The 23,667-nt window shown below is 37.7% G+C and overlaps 1 protein-coding gene across 2 annotated transcripts; it reads left to right on the forward strand.

Annotated features, from left to right (window-relative positions):
• The first annotated feature begins 10,181 nt into the window (after positions 1-10,181).
• On the forward strand, positions 10,182-22,966 carry dpy19l1l (dpy-19-like 1, like (H. sapiens)). Of its 2 annotated transcripts, none has more exons than XM_079837768.1 (22): positions 10,182-10,555; positions 11,054-11,078; positions 11,158-11,245; positions 12,369-12,506; positions 12,604-12,724; positions 13,103-13,196; positions 13,354-13,411; positions 13,509-13,600; positions 13,861-13,960; positions 15,973-16,050; positions 16,150-16,236; positions 17,319-17,378; positions 17,466-17,546; positions 17,665-17,766; positions 17,859-17,930; positions 18,146-18,216; positions 18,895-18,919; positions 19,090-19,209; positions 19,351-19,525; positions 19,612-19,711; positions 19,832-19,957; positions 21,829-22,966. In XM_079837768.1, the coding sequence occupies exons 1-22, from the start codon at positions 10,348-10,350 to the stop codon at positions 21,998-22,000; spliced, it is 2,193 nt and encodes a 730-aa protein (XP_079693894.1). In that variant the 5' UTR covers positions 10,182-10,347; the 3' UTR covers positions 22,001-22,966. The 2 variants fall into 2 exon arrangements, with proteins under 2 accessions (XP_079693894.1, XP_079693895.1); XM_079837769.1 differs by having other exon boundaries at positions 10,186-10,555; positions 17,475-17,546.
• Positions 22,967-23,667: the final 701 nt, after the last annotated feature.

The raw sequence follows: 23,667 nt of genomic DNA on the forward strand, positions 1-23,667 counted from the left end.
ATTTTTCCTTAAAAAAATTATATTTGAGAAATTAAAAATTATTGTAATTTCTAGTATTGCATTAGAATTGCATCCTTCTCATGAGCATTTCATAATTTTTGACTTTTCAGTGCGAGTTAAATCTCTTTTTTGGCCCATTTTAATTGTAAGAAACCCTGCTTAATATTTATGCACACTTGAATATAAGGCATTTTTCACTTCCAGCCTTCCTTAATTATATATATCACTTATAAATGATTATATATATATATATATATATATATATATATATATATATATATATATATATATATATATATATATATATATATATATATATATATATATATATATATATATATATATATTATATATAAAATTTTAATTAGAAAGTGTTTGTTATGTGAGTGTTTTAGTGTTTGATATATTGCCTTTATGCTGATTTGTTTAAAACAATAATTTAATAATTCAATTACCCCAAACATACATTACTATATTATGGTAAACTAATGAGAATCATTATTAAAAAATAATAGGACTAACAAACACAAATAATCATAATGGCCTATACAACAGCCTTTATTCTCTTTATCCAAAATATAATTTAGATTTTCTTGTGAGCAGAACAAATATCTCTGTGCGATTCACCAAGTTCTCTCCTCATCTAGTCACCTCAGGTCGAACTCAAAGCCCTAGCTTGCCACCCGCCCCGCCTGGGCCTCCACATGTGCCGGGGCCTTTAGAAAGCTGCAAAACAAGGGACTGTGTGCCGCCCAGCCATGCAGAAAGCTCATAATCTTTTAATACGCACTGAGGAAGGAAAGATTAAAACATTTGGGTGTTGACAAGTGACAGGGAGTCTCTTCTAGTGTGTAAAGCATTCCGAAGGCATCACACACCAAGGGGTTCAAGATCATCCCAGGCCCTCCACTTTAATTAAAGTAATTGGCTTTCCACATTTCTATCTATAGATGATCAGGTATATCTTTGAGTAAGAGGCTTAGTGGGAAAATATTTCGCATAATTAGCTGCTATGCGCAGCAGGCAAAAAAGGCAAGGAGGCCTTACTGGCTATGTCAGACGAATGATTGATTTCGATTAAAAATCCTCTCTCAACCTGTTCGCTCGTGTGTCCGCACCACCCAACTACTTGACAGTTTGTTCTCTGCATGTGCTTGTATTAACTAAAGAGGAGCAGCTGCAACTTTGTAGAAAAGCTTCTGTGTATTGTGTTGGGTTTGAATGAAAAGACATCTTGTCGGAGTAATTGCATTACAGACCCAGTGTGTCTCAGCTGTGGTGCCATATGTGTTTCTGTGTGTGTAGGGGAGGAGGTTCTGTGCTATTTCAACAAATAATATTGTCTTAGGCTGCTGACAGAAATATCTTTGCTTTTGCGGCATCAGGCCCAATGTTAATATCTTCTGGTAAATTATGTTGGGTTTTTACTGCTCTCTCCCAGTAATTACCCTGTCTCTCGCAAAGCCTGTTGCAGTTCATTTCTCTTTATGCTCACACCCACTGACGGCCAGCAAAGTCTCGGCCTGTGGCATAAGCCCATCACATGACGGCATGTTCTGCACATCGGTCTAATCATATGGAAGAGATGATCACAGGGCAGGAAATCACGGAACGGGGCCAAAGGAAACAATCTTTCTGCACTGGACTAAGCCAATCATGTCCTCTCGCAAACCTCCAACCGCATCTTACCCACAAAGTGCTTTTGATACAACTCTGATTAAATGCTCGACTGAAGGGGGCCTGTATTTATCGCCACAATACGTTTGCTTAGCAGAAGTTTTGATGTATGTAAGGGCCACGGATTGTAGCCAGTTGGGTTAAGATTAGTTCAGTTAATGGGATAGTTCACCCCAAAACCCTGTGTTCCCCATTATGTCATTGCAAACCTGAAGTATGTTCTTCTGTGAAACACAAAAAAAGACATTTAGAACGTTTCAGCTGTTTTTATTCACAAAACGAAAGTTAAAACAACACTGGACCCTACATTTTTGATGATTAAAAATGATAGATTATCTAAAGCAGTGATTTTATCAATTATATAAAAATATTTTATCTATCTATCTATCTATCTATCTATCTATCTATCTATCTATCTATCTATCTATCTATCTATCTATCTATCTATCTATCTATCTATCTATCTATCTATCTCTCTCTCTCTCTCTCTCTCTCTCTCTCTCTCTCTCTCTCTCTCTCTATCTCTCTATCTCTCTATCTCTCTATCTCTCTCTCTCTCTATCTATCTCTCTCTATCTATCTATCTATCTATCTATCTCTCTATCTATCTATCTATCTATCTATCTATCTATCTATCTATCTATCATCTATCTATCTATCATCTATCTATCTATCATCTATCTATCTATCTATATATATCTATATATAATGCTTGATATATTGCCTCTATACAGGCAATATATGCACCGATCAGGCATAACATTATGACCACCTTTCTAATATTGTATTCTTCCCACAGTGCATCCTGTTGCCATGTGTTCCCCAGCTAAGTGACGCACACGCACCCGGCCATCCACGTGATGTAAAAGAAAACGTGTTTCATCAGACCAGGCCACCTTCTTCCATTGCTCCGTGGTCCATTTCTGATGTTCACATGGCCACTGTTGGTACTTTCGGCGGTGGATAGGGGTCAGCATGGGCACCCTGACTGGTCTGCGGCTCTGCAACCTCACGCACAACAAGCTGTGATGCACTGTGTATTCTGACACCTTTCTATCAGAACCAGCATTAACTTCATGATCAATTTGAGCTACAGTAGCTCGTCTGTTTGATCGGACCACACGGGCCAGCCTTCGCTCCCCACATGCACCATGACCCTGTCGCCGGTTCACCACAAAATGTTCACTTGCTGCCTAATATAGCCCACCCACTAACAGGTGAAGAGATAATCACTGTTATTCACTTCACGTGTATAGTGTTATGCCTGTTCGGTGTATATGTACTGTATGTCACACACATTTTTTTTAAGAATATGTATATGATATGTTAGTGTTTTAGTGTTTTATATATTGCCTTTATGGATAATTTTAATAATTAAAAAAGTAAATTAAATTATGATATTGAGAATCATTATTAAAAATATTAGGACTCTCAAAAACTCAAAAATTGTCATTTCAATCGACCTTTATTGTATAGACAAGGAAACATTTCTCAAAATATCCTCCTTTTGTGTTCTGTAAAAATCAACCTATGAATGTTTTATTTATAAGTATCTCCTCATACTAAGAAAGGATATGAGTGTTTTAGCGTTTAAACAAAAATACACACACACCACACCTATAACAAGTTAAAATATATCCAAATCCTCTCAAAGAGATATAATTAATTTTTTGTGGGTGTGTGTGTGTGTTAGGGGATAGAATATACAGTTTGTAGAGTATAAAAACCATTTTGCCTATGGGTCCCCATAAAGATAGCGAAACTTGAGTGTGTGTGTTTATGTTTTTCTATCTTAGTGGGGACTTCAACCTGAATGCACACTGACTCATGAGGACGTTACTGTGGGGACCTAAATTGAGGAAATGTAAAATTTTTGGAAAATGTAAAAATGCAGAAAGTTTTCTGTGATGGGTAGGGTTAGTGTAAAGGGATAGAATATACAATTTGTACTGTATAAAAACCATTACGTAAATGGAAAGTCCCCACAAAGATAGTAAACCAGACATGTTTGTGTGTGTGTTTTTAGCTAAACCTTTCTGGTCATTTGAAGAACATGCAACCACTGTAAAGACAAGCTGCTTTACAAAACACCCTTTCCTTTTGCTGAAAAACCCTGCATAACAGTCATGATATGTATCTTAGGGATAAGGCAGCGAGCAGAGACTGATATCAACATGTGTGTGATCACCTTGGAGAGGCAGCAGGTGACTGTAAGATACTGAGAGGAGAGAGCAGCTGTAATCCTGAGAGCGCTGCTTTGGGATTAACGCAAGGTCTGCAGCCGTACGTCCGTCTGGGCAGGTGTGCCTGGATAGCCAAGAGCAGATAGAAACCTCAAAGGAATCGTTCACATCAAAATGATAATGCTGTCATTAGTTATGCACAAAAGAATGAATTTTGAAGATCATAGTTTAATAATCAATTGAATAATAACACAAAAAGCATGTCGCAAAGGGAATTAGGCACAGACACACTTTTCTTGTGCTTTGCTCAGACAGCTGATAAACTCTCACAGTGATTGATGCTCTGTTCTCTGAGATAAATGGCATCTGTGGGACCCAGGAGGGCTCTAATTGAATTGGTTTCCAGAGAATACTAATGGGGCGTAATGTTGAGATAACTGAAGCCCTAAGAATAAGTGATCATTGACAGCATGTGTTTCTTGCCAGTAATAAACATGTCACACAGACGGGCAGTCAGTAGCTGCAACGCAATTACCTCACTGCACCACACACTGCGCTCAAACCACAAAGACGTTACAGAGAATAACAACTACAAAATCAGTTCTTAGAATAAAACCCAGTTTTGGGGTCCACAAGATTTTGTAATGTTTTGAAGGAAGTACCTTATGCACACCAAGGCTGCATTTATTTGATCAGAAATACAGTCATTTTGAGAAATATTATTACAAGGAATGCTGATTTGGTGCTTAAGAAACGTTTCTTTATTCTTTCTTTTTGTGTTGTTTTTGTTACAAAAGAATTGTTTTTGTTACAATGTAATTGTATTTACTGTCACCTTTGAATATATATAATAATTATTAGGTACACCTGTTCAATTGCACATTGAGAGCAAATATCTCACAAAACAATCACACGACATGCATTTAGAAATGTAGACATGGTCAAGAACATCTGCTGAAGTTCAAACTGAGCATCAGAATGAGGAAGAAAGGGGATTTAAAGGACTTTGAATGTGGCATGATTGTTGCTGCCAGACTGGTTAGTCTGAGTATTTCAAAACTGCTGATCTACTGGGATTTTCACGCACAACTCTAGGGTTTACAGAAAATGGTCCGGAAAAGAGAAAATATCCAGTAAGCGGCAGTCCATGGTTGAAAATGCCCCGTTGATGTCAGAGGAGAAGGGCCAGACTGGTTCGAGCTGATAGAAAGGCAACAGTAACTCAAATAAGCACCAGTTACAACCGAGGTCTGCAGAAGAGCTGAACAACTGAACAACACGTCAAACCTTGAAGCAGACGAACTACAGCAAAAGAAGACACAGCGGGTGACACTCCTGTCAGCTAAGAACAGGAAACTGAGGCTACAGTTCACACCCGCTCACCAAAATTAGACAATAGAAGATGAAAAAAACATTGCCTGGTCGGATGAGTCTCGATTTTTGCTGCAACCTTCAGATGGTAGAGTCAGAATTTGATGTAAAAAACATGAAAGCATGGATCCATCCTGCCTTGTATCAACGGCAGGCGACTGGTGGTGTAATGGTGTGAGGGATATATCTTGGCCCTCGAGCCAATCGTTTAAACGCCACAGCCTACCTGAGTATTGTTGCCATCCCTTTACGACCACGGTGGACTCATCTTCTGATGTCTACTTCCAGCAGGATAACATGCCAGGTCACAAAGCTCAAATCATCTCAAACTGGTTTCCTGAACATGACAATGATTTCCCTACTCAAATGGCCTCCACAGTCACCAGATCTCAATCAATAGATCACCTTTGGCATGTGGTGGTGGAACACGAGTTGCATCATGGATGTGCAGCCGACACATCTTATTATAGATTATATATATATATATATATAATCTATCATGTCAATCAATTTGGACCGAAATCTCTGAGAAATGTTTACAGCACTTTGTTGAATCTATGCCACAAAGAATTAAGGCAGTTCTGAAGGCAAAAGGGAATCCAACACAGGTGTACCTAATAAAGTGGCCGGTAACTATATAATTTGTATTTAAAAAAATTGAATTTGATTGTACTCATGCATTAAACTGTTTTGACACTCGCATCCATACTTACAAACTGAGTGAGAGATTGAGGGAGAGAGAAAAAGAGCTCAGTGCAAATTTTCACTGTCCCATGATTATACTGGCACGCCTTTAGCCCATCTGGGAGATATTTGAGTTTTGGGGAACCTTCAGGGCACAGAAAACCCTTTACATAAACAATGATCCCTGATTCACACTTCAGCCAGCCAGGCCTTTCATACGTGTGGTCAGTGGGTGGCTTTGCTGAATGTCCTTTTGATAATACTACATTTTATGATCAGATTGAACTCTACAGTGGTGTCAACACCAGATTAGATGTACAAATGCAGACAAATGTTTGTTTATGTGTATTTTATTTAGAACGAAAGGAAAATGATTTAGTGTTATATATTTAAAAAATAATGTGCACTTAGTTATGCATGGCTTTTCAATCTAAGTGCGTAACTCAAACAGGACAAAAATGTGAATAAACATCCTCCCACCCAACATGCTTTAAATGATGACGCAGCTGAATCTGCTTGTTGGCTTTCATGATGGGCCAAGTAAACTGGCAACCCGAGCGCCTGGACAGGAGGTGTCATCAGCTAACAGCAGAACCTACGCTCTCACCCTCCAAACGGGCCAGATCTCAGCTATGTTTGCTGAAAAAACAAATTGACTCAGTGTGGCCACAAGCTGTGCTAACACCACAGACATTTTCAGTGGCACCCCTAACCATAACTTTCAAGATGGGCACAGAGTCTCGTTATTGTATTTAGGTTATGTCTAGCACCAGTGATTCACTCGGAGGCCGTGAAAGGCCAGGGTGAGATCAGTACAGCGGCAGAAAACAATTCATCGCTTGGCACCTGAGACCGTCATTGAACGGACACCTCTTCAACATGATGGATGTTGCAGGACTGTCTGTACCAGCTCATGCCTTATTATGTGATTAGGCTCAATATGACCATCATCGTCATCTAGTATGAGATAAAAAGCTTAACCAAATAGACCAGGTAAACAAGACAAGCCAAGAGTAATTTGGGCCCCACTTTATATTACGTGGCCTTAACTACTATGTACTTACATCAAAAAATAAGTACAATGTACTAACTGTGTTCATATTGTATTGCATAACACATTTGCTGATATTGTGGTGGGATACAGGTAATGTTAGGGACAGGTGTAATTACATGCAGGTATTTTTAAAAACGTAAGTACAATGTAAAAACATATGTACACAATAATTGCAATGTATCAAATGATTAATTAAAATGTTAGTATATAGTAGTTAAGGCCACCTAATATAAAGTAGGTCCGTAATTTGTAATAAAGAATATAAGGTAAAAAAATAATAATAATTGCAATACAATGACTATCAACTGTCAACAGCAAATTAATATATAATGAATTAATGATTGATTAATAACTAATTCTCAATAATAATTTGTCATTAATAATATACACACATGGTGTAGAGTCATTCTCCCCACCTTAATTTTTTCTCCTGACCATAGGTGACACAAAATCTCTTCAGCACTTCTGATGAATGGCTATGCTATTTTTTATTTTGTCATTCATCTGAATATCAACATTTGTGAGATTTAGTCAGGCGAAACATTGTGTTTTGTGTGTATTTGTTAATGAGGGATTAAGTAAAAGTTATACTTTTTATTTTGAAGTAAAAAGATCAAATTATAAAATTGTATATGAATATTTATATAATATGTTTATATATAATATATTTACATTTAATTGAATAGTTATTGTAATTAATGGGGTTATTCAGTATTCCCATGAATTAGATGTACATTTCATCACAAATTTGCATTCATAGTGTTGCTATTATGACATATCTTCAATTAAAATATGGGCAATTAAATAGGCCTATGCAAATATTAATATGCTATTATATATCTAAAAGACTAATTTCACCTTTCAGATGAATCTCTTTTACTGGGATTCTTTCTTCGGTTATTCATACAACTAGATTGTCAACATTACATTTTTTATAGAAAGTTAATTTAGTGTTTTACATTAATGACACTTTTAATATATATATATATATATATATATATATATATATATATATATATATATATATATATATATATATATATATATATATATATATATATATATATATATATATATATATATATATATATATATATATATATATATATATATATATATATATATATATATATATATATGTGTAAATGTACATTGTTCTTAAGGGTGGCATCTTGTCCCATGTTACCCTAATCATTACATGAATTTGTTATGATAATTAATTACAATGAATTAAAACAGCTTTATCTAAAGTGATTTCTTACTTCTATGGGAACAAACTGTATAAGTCACTGTATCCATTAGGTTCTCATGCATGTTTTCCAGTGAAAGTAAGCTTTTTTTCTAATCCCAAGGCCTACAAGTAAAAAGGAACTGAAAAACTGTTCCCCCTCAGATACCCTGTTGAGAAGTGGCTTTGGCCTTGTTTCTTGAGATGAAGAGAAACGGTTGTGATGTCACCATCAAAAAGGAGTCCAGCCTTTATTCTCAGCATGTTCCAAACTAAACAGATTCCTGTGGCTTTAGTTCCATCAGCTCCTTGCCCACTTCAAGAACTGCATTCAACTTATTGCCAAAAGTACATTTAAGCACCTCTTATAAATGTGCCTTAGAAAACAAAAACATCTTGAATCAAAACAATGGCACTGACATATTTTAAGATGTGCCAGTGCAAGATGCTTTCAGTTAAAACTGCTCAATAATGCATTTTAGTCTGGGGTTATAGGCTTGAGCTCTGTCTGTGAAACCGGGGGTAAATAAAAAAGCTAAGGCCTGATACTGGCTTAATATGTCTGTCACCCTGCCTGTGAAACCAGCCCTGTATACGCTGCAGGGTATCAAAATGTATTTATATATATATAGCCTACTGTATATATGCACTATGGTTTTAAATCAACATTATATGAACCTTACTATTAGTATACAGTTAATGCCTATTATACAAATTATAAAGTGTATGGCCTTCTTTCAAATGTGTCTTATGGTCGTCAGGCTCACAGCTCGATTTGTTGTATCACAGCGACATCAAGCGGTTGATTTCATCACAACACATGAGGCAGTGCAGTGTGTTCCGATTCCCAAACAAATGACTCTTATGAACCGGTTCTTTCGTCATTCAAAAACGGGCAAAGCGACCACCATAGTTACCAAACGGATGACTAGCTAGCTTGCATTTTCTTTCTTTCTTTCTTTCTTTCTTTCTTTCTTTCTTTCTTTCTTTCTTTCTTTCTTTCTTTCTTTCTTTCTTTCTTTCTTTCTTTCTTTCTTTCTTTCTTTCTTTTTTCTTTCTTTTTTTCTTTCTTTCTTTCTTTCTTTCTTTCTTTCTTTCTTTCTTTCTTTCTTTCTTTCTTTCTTTCTTTCTCTTTCTTTGAAAATGTATTTAAAAGTCTGTGTGAACACACCTTGTCCTTTTGCAAATTTTGGATCATTCTGATTTTGTATTATCTTCTGCACCTCAAATGATAGTAGGCCTATCATTTGGCAACAGACAGCTGAAGTCAATAGCTACATTTAACAAGAATATTTCCGAAATATATATATTTAAAAAAATACTCAGAGATTTGTTAGTGTACATGCTAAAGAACTTAATGAATGAGAGATTACATTCCCTATGCCAGGGCTTTTCACACGAATTAAATTAAGATTAAGCATATATCAATAAATAAATTATTTTAAAAAAAGATATATAGACTAAATAGATCAATTAAATCATAATTTAATAATAAATATAACTGTAGGCTACAGTATGAGTTAAAAAGGTAATACAGGCTACATTATTACCTGTTTTACTCACACTGTAGGCTACCGTTATATTTATTATTAAATTATTATTTAATAGAAAATAAATATTTACCAAATCATATTTTACATATGTTTATAATATCAATTTTTCACAGTATAAATGGGTCTTAATACACGAAAAATTATAGCTGCTCCCTACTGATATACAGTATATCTACTGATACAAAGCCTAATGCTAAACCACTGAAGTGACCCTTTAAATGCTATGTTTGACGACTCTTCATGGGTATGAAAACCGCTGCCTTAGGCTACATGTAATATCTTATAATAATATGCCAGTATATATCCATTTTATTTAAATGCATCATTACCGGCTGGTTTTTACGAGTTGCCGAGATTCTTTATCATCATGGCTACCCACGGGTTAATTAAACGCGTTGCCATGGTAAGTGACGCTGACAGATGAGCGCTGCGTCCAGAGGGGGGCGATGCCCGCTTCATTCAACAGATCAGTGAAGTCCCAGAGCTCTCAAACTGTGCAGCAACACAGATGTGAGGCGTTTGGAAGAGTAAAACAACTGATCGTATCGCGTATCTACGCTCCTGTTGTTCCTCTATTACGGACAGAAATATGAGAACATGGTAGCTAAAACGAGAAAAACAAATGCCAAGGACCAGAGCAGCGAGAAGGACAGGAGTCAATCCGTCTCGGGGAAAAACAGGCGTGGGAAAGATGGGAAAGGCTCGGCTCTCCAGAGTAAAAACGGACTTTTTGCTGGGTTCATTATGAACAATTTGGGTTTGAGCCCGTCTGCTTTTGCAAGAGGAATAACAGTGCTTATTCTCGGTAAGGCTTTGTGTCTTAGCCGCTAGGTAGCTAACGGCTATTCTGATTAGCATCTAGCATGTCCTCAGGATCAAACAGCTCGCCTTGTAAACAACAAAGTTGTGTAGAGCTTTTATTCTTAAACAACACTAAATTCCCAGTTTAAAATGTGTATTATTTGCGAAGGCTTACATGTTAACTGTACTTGGCAACCAATCAAATTTAATTCATTTCGCTTCAGTTATTAGCCAATGATGACCACACATGTAATTTACTGACAATTCCCAAGATTTGTTTATATCAACCACAACCACCCACTGTTTTAACACCGATGCTAATTGATTAAAATAATTGCTCAGACTCAAGAATCAGTATTAAACTAGGCAACTTCTACCACGTCATCTACTAGAGACTAGAGTTTGATTGGTCAGATTAAGATGAGAGTCCTTCAGTCTGGCCACGTAGCGGTCTGGTCTGTCCTGGACAAAGTCACCTAACCTGTTGTATTTCTCTCCACAGCTCTTATTGCAGGATTTTTACACTGGTAAGTATCTTTAGACATTTAAAACTGACAATAATGTTCCTCTTATGACAAAATAAATACGTATTCCTGTATTTCTCAGGTATCATCTCTCACATCTATTTGAAAATGACAGACACTTTTCACACATGTCATCTTTGGAAAAGGAGATGGCTTTTCGAACGGAGATGGTAATTACTTCCTTGTTGAATTCATACACACACACATGCGCACACACACACACGTGTGTGTGTGTGTGTTCATGTATGTTAAATACACAGGTTTGACAATGAAACTGAAACACCTGGTAGACCACAATCATTTATTCGTATGGGTTAGGGTTACAGCATCAATTAGTCTTGGAAATGACGAATTCCAGAACAGCGGACAGTTCCCCATGTGATGCTGGTGGAGGGAAATGTTTTGTCTTGCTCCTCCAAAATGCCCCAAAGTGGCTAAAAAATATTTAGATCTGGTGAGTGTGCAGGCCATGGGAGTTGTTCAACTTCACCATTCTTCACCACAAGTTGTTCATCAAACCTTTCTGTCACAACTAGTCTTGCTGTTTGTAATGGGGCGTTATCACGCTGATACACGGCACTCCCTTCAGGGTGCAATGTTTGAACCATTAGGTGCGCATGGTCCTCCAAAATGGTTCAGTAGTCCTTGGCATTGACGTCCCTTCAAGCTCAGTAGGGAATACCTTGATATTGCAGCCCAAACCAACACTGATTCACCATCCTACTTTACTCTGGTCGGGTGTTAAGCCTCAAATGTGGGAAAGACAGTGAAGGTGGACTCATCAGAGAACAATACATCTTCCACATTGTCCACAGCCCATGGTTTGCACTGTTGCCACCATTGCAACCGACATAGGCTATAGCAGCCCGACCGTGAATATTGACTCTGTGTAGCTCCCGACAAACAGTTTTGGTGGAAACAGGAGAGTCGAGGTGCACATTTAATTCTGCAGTGAGTTTGGCAGCTGTAGATTTATGTTTTTTGGATACAATCCGGGTTAGACAATCTCTTGAGTCAACAGTTACTCCTTCATGGAGGTATGCCGACATTGCCCTGGATTCCAAAGCTCTCAATACACCACAAAGACTTGCTGTCCTGGTCACAGATGAGCCAGCAAGACACAAACTAATGTGTAAATTCAGTGAAGATTGGCCTCCAGGCCTCACATATATAGGCATGATACTTCCAACACCAGGTTGGCCAGTGTTTCATTGTCCAACCTCTCTGTGTGTGTGTGTGTGTGTGTGTGTGTGTGTGTGTGTGTGTATAACTCACACTTTTCACCTTTTATAGGGACTGTATTACTCATATTTCAAGACCATCATTGAGGCTCCTTCCTTCATGGATGGTCTTTACATGGTCATGAATGACCGGCTCACTGAATACCCTCTGGTGATAAACACTCTAAAGAGGTTCAACTTGTACCCCGAGGTAAGGTGACCTCTTTGGCATCTTCTGAATGCCAATGGAATCTCTTTATTCCACAGTTTTAGCTTGAGCTTTGAAATGAACATCTCTTGTTCTGCAGGTGGTCTTGGCCAGCTGGTACAGAGCATTCACCAGCACAATGGATTTCTTTGGGTTTTCTACCAAGATGTGTTGGACTATCAACAGAGGGGAGGGTCTAGATCCAGTGGAGAGTTGTGAAGGTATTTGAGAAGCCTTGTTTGACCCAAACATCTACTTGTTTAATATTAGAGCATTTGCAGTAGCTAACACTATGAAATGGGATAACTTTTATTTGTTATTGCAATGACCTTCTAATTTGTCTTGATGTCCTAAAGTTTCCTTGATTGTAGTTACAATTAAAAATGCATGAAATGTCTTGAACCTATTTTTGCACTTACTCATTTTCTAGCGTCTTTTACTTCTGCCAACACACTCGTCATGAAGGAAGGCTTATTTTTAAAGTGTTTTTGACATGCAAAAAAAGTGAAGGCAGAAGGTGCTATTTTATTGACTGTGACTGAAAGCCAAATTTTCTTCATTTTGCAGATATTTTACTTACTTGAGTGGCTTTTCCACAGGTCTGGGAGATCCTGCATACTTCTATGTCACCTTTGTGTTCCTGTTAAATGGGGCGATGATGAGTCTGTTCTTTATTTATGGAACATATCTAAGGTAATAGAGCCTAGATAATCTAGAATAAACACCTCAGTCAGAGAAGAGTCCTTCAATCGATACAGAAGAAAGTGGATCTTTTTGATTCCAAATGGTTGATCTTAACGGTGTTGTTTCAAAAACTAACATGCTCTTTCTTTTTTGAATGTTCTTATAGTGGCAGTCGACTGGGTGGCACCGTTACGGTTCTGTGTTTCTTCTTTAACCATGGAGAGGTAAAGCTGAAGTTTTCTTAAGCATATAGTGTTTTATTTTGCTACGGTCTCCTAGTGTTTAGAGATTCAATCCCTCTTTTGAACCCTTGAATCCCAGAGTACTCGGGTCATGTGGACGCCACCTCTGAGAGAGAGTTTTTCCTACCCCTTCCTGGTTCTGCAGATGCTTCTGCTCACATACATCCTCCGGTAACTTGCTTTCTTCCCACGTATTCCCACTTCATATTAAATCTTTCATGCTTACGTTCACTCATTATTTGTACTTTGAGATGGCTTAAGACCTTTTAGATGTCAGACATTTAAGCAATGTTTATGTTTATTTCCTCTAACCCATCTACTTTTACATTGTTCCCATGTAATTTAATGCTGTTGTTTGTGTTGACTTTATTTATCATTAGAAATACAGATTTTGATTATTCTATACAGTGAAGTATATTTTTTATTTTAAGGACAAAAAACCCAAGCAAGCATACGATGATGGCTCTGGGAATCTCCAATGTTTTCTTCATGCTGCCGTGGCAGTTTGCTCAATTTGTCTTGCTTACCCAGGTGAGTGATGGAAGAGATGACTGATTGTAAGCATGCCAAACTAAATGCTGATATTTGAAGGGAGTACAAGAAAGCAGCCAAATGAAACATTTAGTTTCTGCGACCTTTCATCCTTGAATATCCCGCTGAAATTGAACACAATTAACAAATTTTGCACTAGATGGAAGTGTTCCTGAAATACTGAACATACACTACCATGCAAAAGTTTGGGGTTGGTATGATTTTTAATGTGTTTGAAAGAAGTCTCTGCTGCTCATCAAGACTGCATTTATGTGATCAAATATAGTAAAAACACTAATATTATTACAATTTACAGTAACTGTTTGCTATTTTAATGTTTTAAGATATAATTTATTCCTGTGATGACAAAGCTATATCAATGCCTGTGTTTATACCAGCCGCGCTGTGGCACGTTTCAGGAGCGTCCCAGAAGCGGTTCTCGCGCTGCTTCGCTAAAGATAGGCGTGTGTTCTCCTCTTTCTCACAGGCACTGAATGTGAAATATAGATACAAGATAATTGAGGATGTAAGTCATTCATAACTTTTAAGTGTATAAATTTGTCGGTAGTATACAGCACAAAAAAGTAGGACATAGCAATAAACACAAGCCTGAAAAACATAACCATTTAGCCAACTTAACCATGGTAGAACCCCAAAAATCAAGAAAAACAACGTCGGACATGCAAATCTCATGGTTTCGCACATCCAGTCTCTTCACTTCTGAAATGCTCCGGCTGTGAGTTGACACCGCGTGGAGGACGGAAAAATTTATCTGAGCCATAATGCGGCACAGACATATGCAGTGTAAATAAGGGGTTACTTATTATTTATGTTGAAAACTGTTTTTTTTTTTTTTTTTTTTTTTTATGGAAACTGTAATGCATTTTTCAGGATTCTTTAAAAGTTCAAAATAACAGCATTTGTTTGAAATGGAAAACTTTGGTAACATTATAAATGTTTTCTGCTTTACATTTGATCAATTTAATGCATTCTTGTTGAATAAAAGTATTCATTTCTTTCTTTGCAAAGAAATACCTTCCTGATCCCAAACTTTTGAACAGTTGTTTATGTTTCCTAAAAGAAATGTATGCAGTTCACCCCCAGAGACAGACTCATTTGTGATCAGGGCTTGACATGAACTTTTTCTGCTCACCAACCACGGTAGCTAGTGGTTTTCCAAAATTACTAGCCACTCAGCATTTTCACTGTCCACAATTTTGACATTGATACCACGAAGATGAGGAAAAACTGCCATATAGATATTTTTAACATCTCATTATTTGGCAGCAGGTATATTAGGCTGCTGTCACTTTAAGACCTGACGCACAGCTCCATTATACTGTTACACATGCATTTACTTTCTCAACTGTTACTGTTCACATAAAACATAACTGACTGTGTTTATTTGAATACTCGCCAAGACTGGCATTTTGTGTGTATTTGACTGTTCAATAAGCACTCAATTTACTACTGAGAGGCAGCTTTATGTGTGCACACTTTAGGCGTGAGCACAAAATGCGGGAATGAGTAAAATTGTATGAGTGAGTAAGGGGAGACGGGTTTGTGAGTCAACTTGCTGTCAGAGAGATGAGAGAGCGAGAAAGCGCAGCTGGTATCATGTATCTGTTCTGCAGAAAATCAGTATTGGAAGTGTTTCAGATATTTCAGTATTGATATGCATCAAAATCTATATTTTTGACAACATTACATTGCACTTGGTTTATTATTTTCCTTTTTAAAGACCATAATTAAAATTATAGATATATAATTCAACCTGCTAAAGTGGATAGTAGGAATGACTGCGTCTGCTGAAATCCACACATTTGGCCGGTGTTAATGTCAAGCCCTGTTTGTAATCATATTTTTGCCTGATGAAAACTGACTGTAGATAAGTCTAACATGATTGGCATGCCTCAGGAATATCCTGTTTTCAATTTCAACCTTTATGAGAGAATTGTTTTGCAGTACAATAGCAAAGGATGCTATGACAAGAACGTTTCTGTGTTTCACAGGTTGCATCCCTTTTTGCTTCATATATCCTGGGATATCTGAGTCCGACAAAAATGCAGTCCGTCTTAGTGACACACATGGTAATGTAGTCTTTTTTTTTTTTGATGAGTAATCTTTATAGCCACAATATTGCTCATGTTGTCTTTCTGATTCGCTGATGAACTGACTGCTCCTCACAGATCTCCTTGGCCATCTGTTTTCTTCTGATGTTCGGGAACTCGATGCTGCTGACGTCCTTCTACGCCTCTTCACTGGTTTCTATCTGGGTGAGTGTGAGGCCTCGTATTTGCCTCCATCTGTTACTTGCTCAGGATGGATGGTTTTAAGCACTGTAGAACAGTGGTTTTCAAACCTGTCCTGGAGGCACCCCAGCCCTGCACAGTTTGTATGTATCCCTTTTCAGACAGACCTAATTTAGTTCTTGCTGTCTCTCCTAATGAGCTGATGAGTTGAATCAGGTGTGATAAATGAGGGAGACACACAAAATGTGCAGGGCCGGGGTGCCTCCAGGACAACCACTGCTGTAGAAGCTGGTATGATTGTCAAATGATTGGTGATATATGATATGAATGTTGTCTTCCAGAGAACATGCTAGGCAAATAGTGCCATTGTCTGATTGCATAAGTATCCATGATTAAAGGGTTAGTACACCCAAAAATGAACATTCTGTCATTATTTACTCACCCTCATGTTGTTCCAAACCCATGAGACTTTAGTTCGTCTTTGGAACACAAATGAAGATATTTCTGTCCCTCCACGCTTTAAAAAGTTAAGAGATAGTTCATATGGATTCGTTTGTACTGAGTGGTTTAGTCCAAATTTTCTGAAGAGACTCAATCGCTTTTAATGATGAACAAATGTAATTTAGGCTTTTATTCACATATAAACATTCATCAACTCGCACATCAGATACCATAAACAGGAAGTGGAAACAGAAAACCAATGTGGTTTGTCCTTGTGCGTCAAGCAGGTATGGTTGAGCTTCTGTTAGTGATCCATGTTTATACGTAAATAAAATTAAATCTGTTCATCAAATAAAGTGATTTTGTCTCTTCAGAAAATTTGTTTTATGATCTCTTAATGAACTTTTTAAAGCCACAAATTGGTAGTTGTGTGGACTGTCAATGGAGGGACAAATTTCTCAGATTTCATCAAAAATATCTTCATTTGTGTTTCGAAGATGAACAAAAGTCTTACGGGTTTGGAACAACATGAAGGAGAGTAATTGATGACACATTTTTGGGTGAACTAGCCCTTTAGGTACAAAGTGCATACAAATAGATGACCGCAAACACAAACATACTGTGAATAAACCTCAGCTTTACTGGTTGGTCTACTTTCTTTTCAGGGGGTTATTGCACTGAGGGACCGTTTGGTTGGTACGTTCAAACCTGGAATCTTAACATGGGTAAGAGCACGTCCAGTGTTGTTGGATGCATCAGTAAAAATGTGCCTGTCTTAACAAAAAATTGCCTAACCAAGATGTTTTTGTTAGGTCGTGCAGTGTCTTGCATGGGTGGTCTCCACTGTCATTCTGAAGTTCATGCTGTCTGTGATCTTTGGGGCATCTGATGATGTGAGTAAAATGAGAGCTGTGCTGTTTTCTCTAGCTGTGAACATCAGTTAGCTTTAGCCTGAGGGGTCCTTGAAACATTTCTCAAGGCTTTTGACATTTTCGTTTTGTTTTGCAATAGGCCCACATCAGCAGTCTGATCAAATCCAAGTTCACAAGCTACAAAGACTTTGACACAATGATGTACACGTGTGCAGCTGAGTTTGACTTCATTGAAGCAGAGGTGGGTGATGGGATCAGGGCGATCTATTTTCTTGCTATAAGTCAACGGTTGCCTCTCAAAAGCTTTTTTCATTGTAATGAATGTGTTTTCAGACTCTAATTCGGTACATCAAAACCATGCTGCTTCCAGTTAACGTGCTGATTGTGGGTTTTATTGCTAGAAGGGTGAGTTGTTTTCACTTAGATAATGGATGATTTTCCTCTCCCAAGTTTTATCATGTGTGCCCTGCTTTTGTCTAACTGCCCCAAATATTCAAAGTTTCCAGTTTTCCATCAGTTTTCATAGTTTATCAGTTAGTTTACAGTTGTCATTTTCTAGAAAGGAAACCGAGTTATTTACACACTAAAACATACTTCCTCCTTTTGCTTCCTGAGTACAGACTATGCAGGATGTTTTTATGTTTCTCAAAAATGAGAAGGCAGAAAAGTCAGAGGATGATGAACCCGAGCAGTAAGTATTCTATGTGGGGTTTGTTTTTTCAGACTAATCTACAGTACTTTATTGGCATGATTGTTTTGGACATAAATGGTGAACAGAAACAAATGAGGGAAAATGTGATGCAAAAGTAAAAACGCAACAATATATATATAATAAAATATACAGTAAAATAAATGTTATTCTATTGTCTATCTATATATATTTATGGGTCTGTAAGATTATTATTATTATTATTTTTGTGTGTTTTATGCTCACCAAGGCTGCATCAATCTGGTCGAAAATACATAAAAATTAATATTGTGAAATATTATTACAGTTTACACTAACTATTTTATGATTTATTCATGTGCTGAATTTTCAGCATCATTACTCTAGTCTTCAGTGTCACATGATCCTTCAGAAATCATTCTAATATGATTTGTTGCTCAACAAACATTTCTTATTATCAGTGTTGAAAACAGTTTAAACAATTTTTAACAGTTTTTTTTAGGATTATTTGACAAATAGTAAGTTCTAAAGAACCGCTTTGAAATAGAAATCTTTTGTAACATAATATGTCTTTAGTGTCACCAATTTTCTTTTTTATTTCTTGCAAAAAGTTTTACTGATGGCAAACATTTAAACGGTAGTGTATGTTTTACATTGGACCGTTTCTTTGGTTAATTACACCTTTACTTTTATCTCTCTCAGGGCCCAGCTGTTGGCGAAAGGAGTGGTAATATAGCTTTTTATGATTCTAATGGAATTGCTCCACTTATTTATTTATTTTACCAAAATTATATACAAAAAAATTGATAATCAAAAATATATAGTGACTCATGGAGTATTAGTTGATATCCAGAGGCTGTATTTATCTTGTCATGATTGTGTCCGTTGTTTCTCTAGCTGGTGTACCACAGTCTGCAGTTGGTGGCGTTTGCAGTGCTGGCTGTGCTCATCATGAGACTGAAGCTCTTCCTCACTCCTCACATGTGCATCATGTCCTGTTTAATCTGCTCCAGACAGGTGACCTGACCATCCACCTTTCTTCTTAAGCAATTCGCTCCAAAATATTCAGAATGAAACAAAGCTGATTTGGGCAAAAGCATTTAAATCGAAGATGCGGTTGGACTCAATGTTTTCATTTCTTTGGCTCTTCATCTGCAGCTGTTTGGCTGGATAGGAGAGAAGATTAAACTCCAGATGACAGTTGTGGGAATATTGTCCATCATGGCAGTCCAAGGACTCACCAACCTGCAAAGTCAATGGGGCATCATTGGAGAATTCAGTAACTTCCCCCAAGAAGAGCTTCTGGAGTGGATTAAGGACAACACAAGCCCTGGTGAGAAACTTCTGTCTTTTTGGATTTACTTTTTAACTGTGCAAAATGAAACGTCTTACTACATTTCTGACTCCTGCATCCTGTAGATGCCGTGTTTGCTGGTGCTATGCCCACCATGGCAAGTGTGAAACTGTCCACAAGCAGAGCCATAGTGAATCACCCACACTATGAAGACGCAGGATTGAGGTAGACATGATTTAACATACATTTTGTCTCTATATTGAAGTACTTAACTTATTATTAGATTCTTTTTGTATTGTTCTGTCAGTGTAAAGTGTTTGATTGCATTCTGTACTTATTATTCAGAGAAAGAACAAAGATGGTGTACGCCATGTACAGCCGAAAGCCAGCTGAGGAAGTAAAGCAAAACTTATTAAAGCTGCAGGTGGACTATTTCATCTTAGAGGACTCATGGTGCACCAGACGCTCCAAGTAAATGATGCATACTTTAAATTACTACCACTGAGTTTGATCATTTCTTATGGAAGCTTGTTTCTACAGAGCCCCACACATGGCATGTGGGTAAAAAATATACACGTATATATATCTATATCATGGCCACGAATGAAGAATTCATTCCCTCTTTTTATTAATTTGTTCCCTTGCTTTAGATAAATCGTGGCCATGTTGTAATAATTTGGTGCCTCGTTTTAGTTTAATCAAAACGAGGGAAGGAATTAATGCGACATGGCTACAATTGACTAAAACGGGGGAGCAAATTAAGTTGTGGAAACTAATTACACATTTTTGTCCTCATGTCATGTGCGGGATATGTATTTCTGCCAAGGAATAAAAAACAAAAAAGGTAATTGTGACCTTTTTAATCTCAGAATTGCAAGTTTATATAAATTTGGACTTTATGAGTTTATATCTGTGAAACAAAGTTGGAAGTCCCAAATCGGAGAAATTAAGTCATAGGGATGAAGTTGAAAAAAGAAGTCACAAGTCTTCAACTCTGAGAAATGAAGTTGCAGAAACAAAGTTGGATGTAGAGATGAACTCGGAAGTCACAACTTGGAGAAGTGAAGTCGGAGATGAAATTAATTTGGAAGTCGCAACTCGGATAAACGAAGTCGGAAGGTGCAAAGTCAGAGAAACGTCTGAACTCAGAAAAATCTAGTTGTAGAGATGAACTCTGAGAAGTGAGGTCGCAACTCTGAGAAGTGGAGTCGCAGAAACAAAGTCGGAAGGCGCAAAGTCTGAACTCAGAAAAATGAAGTTGTAGAGATGAACTCGGAAGTCACAACTTGGAGAAGTGAAGTCGGAGATGAAATTAAGTTGGAAGTCGCAACTTGGAGAAACGAAGTCGGAAGGTGCAAAGTCAGAGAAACGAAGTCAGATGACGCAAAGTCTGAAATTAGAAAAATTAAGTCATAGAGACGAACTCGGAGAAAAGAAGTCGGAAATCACAACTCAGAGAAGTGAAGTCAGAGATTAAAATAAGTTGGAAGTCGCAACTCTGAGAAACAAAGTCGGAAGGTGCAAAGTCTGAAATCAGAAAAATTAAGTCGTAGAGATGAACTCGGAGAAAAGAAGTCGGAAGTCACAACTCTGAGAAGTGAAGTCAGAGATGAAATTAATTCGGAAGTCGCAACCTGGAGAAAAAGACGGAAGGTGCAAAGTCGGATGACGCAAAGTCTAAACTCAGAAAAATGAAGTTGTAGAGATTAACTCGGAGAAAAGTCGGAAGTCACAACTTGGAGAAGTGAAGTCGGAGATGAAATTCAGTTGGAAGTCGCAACTCGGAGAAACGAAGTCGGAAGGTGCAAAGTCGGAGAAATGAAGTCGGATGACGCTAAGTCTGAATTCAGAAAAATGAAGTTGTAGAGATGAACTCGGAGAAAAGAAGTCGGAAGTGACAACTCGGAGAAGTGAAGTCGGAGATGAAATTAAGTTGGAAGTCGCAACTCGGAGAAACAAAGTCGGAAGGTGCAAAGTCAGATGACGCAAAGTCTGAACTCAGAAAAATGAAGTTGTAGAGATGAACTTGGAAGTCACAACTCGGAGAAGTGAAGTCGGAGATGAAATTAAGTTGGAAGTCGCAACTCGGAGAAACAAAGTCGGATGATGCAAAGTCTGAACTCGTAGAGAAATTAAGTCATAGAAATTAAGTTGGAAGTCACAAAGTCAAGTCGCAACTCGGGTAAATTAAGTCACAGAAAGGAAAGTAGGAAGTCTCTCAGAATTGTGAGATATAAACTCTCATTTGTGAGGTGAAAAAAGGTCACAATTACCCCTTTTTTGTGACCGAAACAAGCTTCCATAATGTCTTGTGTCTCACACATGTTTTCCTTCATCTCCAGGCCCGGATGCAGCATGCCTGAGATCTGGGATGTGGAGGACAGCCAAAATGCAGGAAAAGTGCCACTTTGCACTCTCATATCGAGGGATTCTCGTCCTCACTTCTCCACCGTCTTTCACAACAACATTTACAAAGTCCTTCGAGTTCCCAAAACAGTGAGAGATATAAGATAACAGCAGTTTTCCCCTCAGCTTTCCTGTTTTCTGTCTTTGATACGTGTGTGTATATACACAGCAATGATTATTTTTGTAAAAGTCAGTTCTGTTTTTCTTGAGACCTGCTTCTGCCACTTTGGTGTCCGTTTTGTTTTGATAAAACTGTATGAAATGTTTAAACCGTGGTGAATCAGGTGATTCGCCGCAGAGTCGGTCAGTATTGAATCAGCCCTTTTCCCTTAACCATCTGCTCTCATGCTTGTTGAAGTGTATTTATTTTGTCTGGATGACGGTGACTTTTGCCATCCGTGGTGCTGCTTCTTTTAGGATTTTCAATCTGTGAAGTTTCGTAAAACCCTTTTTGTGTAAACTTTTAAAATTTACATGCGTTTTGGGCAGATTTTCTTACCAAAGTGACCTACAAAAAATATATATATATCGTTTAAGGGAGGATTATGATAGTCTATCTATATAGTGTTATTTTTTTAAGTCTACCAACTTAGTTTTATTAGCCATCTGTTGTAAATAAACTGCTTGTTACTTTTAGGGTTTGTGTGTGTGAAAATCATGGTCAGTGTTATGTATAAGAGAAGCTATCTTGTGAAATAGTATTTTTATCTTATGTTGTCAAGCCTCGCTGTAGTTTCATTTGGATCATGTCAGTGTCATTTTCTCTTTCTGTACTGAGGTTTATCAGTGTTCTGCCAGTGAAATGCAATTGTCAGGAAATGGCAACAGTTTTTATCTCAATCGTCTTTCCTGATGTCATTGAATAATAACAGTCCTTTAGACTCAAGCTGAGGGACTGTAATAACTGCCATAAAGGTATCAATTTGTAGCATATTTTCTGTTGTAATTCAAGTGTCCTTTACATTTAATTTGACATGCATGTGAACTGTTAAAAAAAGTCATGTTTTTTAATCTAATGTGAGGTACCGAACATTTTGTATTTCACTAATTAAATGTTTTGTTATTTTAATCATTCATTGGGTCTTTCTTTGACATATTAAGGCACTAATTGACTGGATTTGATAATGTGGGCAGTTTATTTAGCTGGTGAAGTAGTCCTCCTTTTTGTTTGTAAATTGCTATCAAGAGCAGACGAAATTTGGCGTCATTTACAAAAGTCAGATCTTTGTTTACATGTGCCTTACCAAAATTCCCTTCATTAAAAAAAAGGTCCAACATTTTAAAATTATATGAAACCAGATCTTTAAAGCTACACTATGTAACTTTTCCATCTACTAGAGGTCGCCTGTTCAAAACAAAGGCGTAGTTTGATGACGCCACGTTTGAGCGCAGAATCTTGGGACATGTGGTCTTCACCTCACAGCCGGTGGAAAAGAGTCAGGATAGGACTCGGGCAGAAATCATGGTCATGGATGCGATTATTAACGTTACTGTAGGATGAAGCAGAGCAGGGCCGAGTGTTGTGGAGCTGAGCAAGGCCGCAGGAGCGATTGAAGAGTGGGACTGTTATTATGGCATAGTCGCCGGCGGGACTTTTATAATGACACGGTCGCCGGCGCCACTTCCTCTTTTCCAGTCATGAGTATTAAGCCCCGGGTATACTTCACTTACTGCACCCGGACGCATCACACGCGCAGCCCTGTCGGCGCGTCTTTCAAAGTATACTAAACAACGGATGCGCGCGGATGATCGCGTTCGACACATTCGTGGTACAT

Source organism: Gobio gobio, assembly GCF_949357685.1.
Source record: "Gobio gobio genome assembly, chromosome: 15".
Taxonomy (NCBI): domain Eukaryota; kingdom Metazoa; phylum Chordata; class Actinopteri; order Cypriniformes; family Gobionidae; genus Gobio; species Gobio gobio.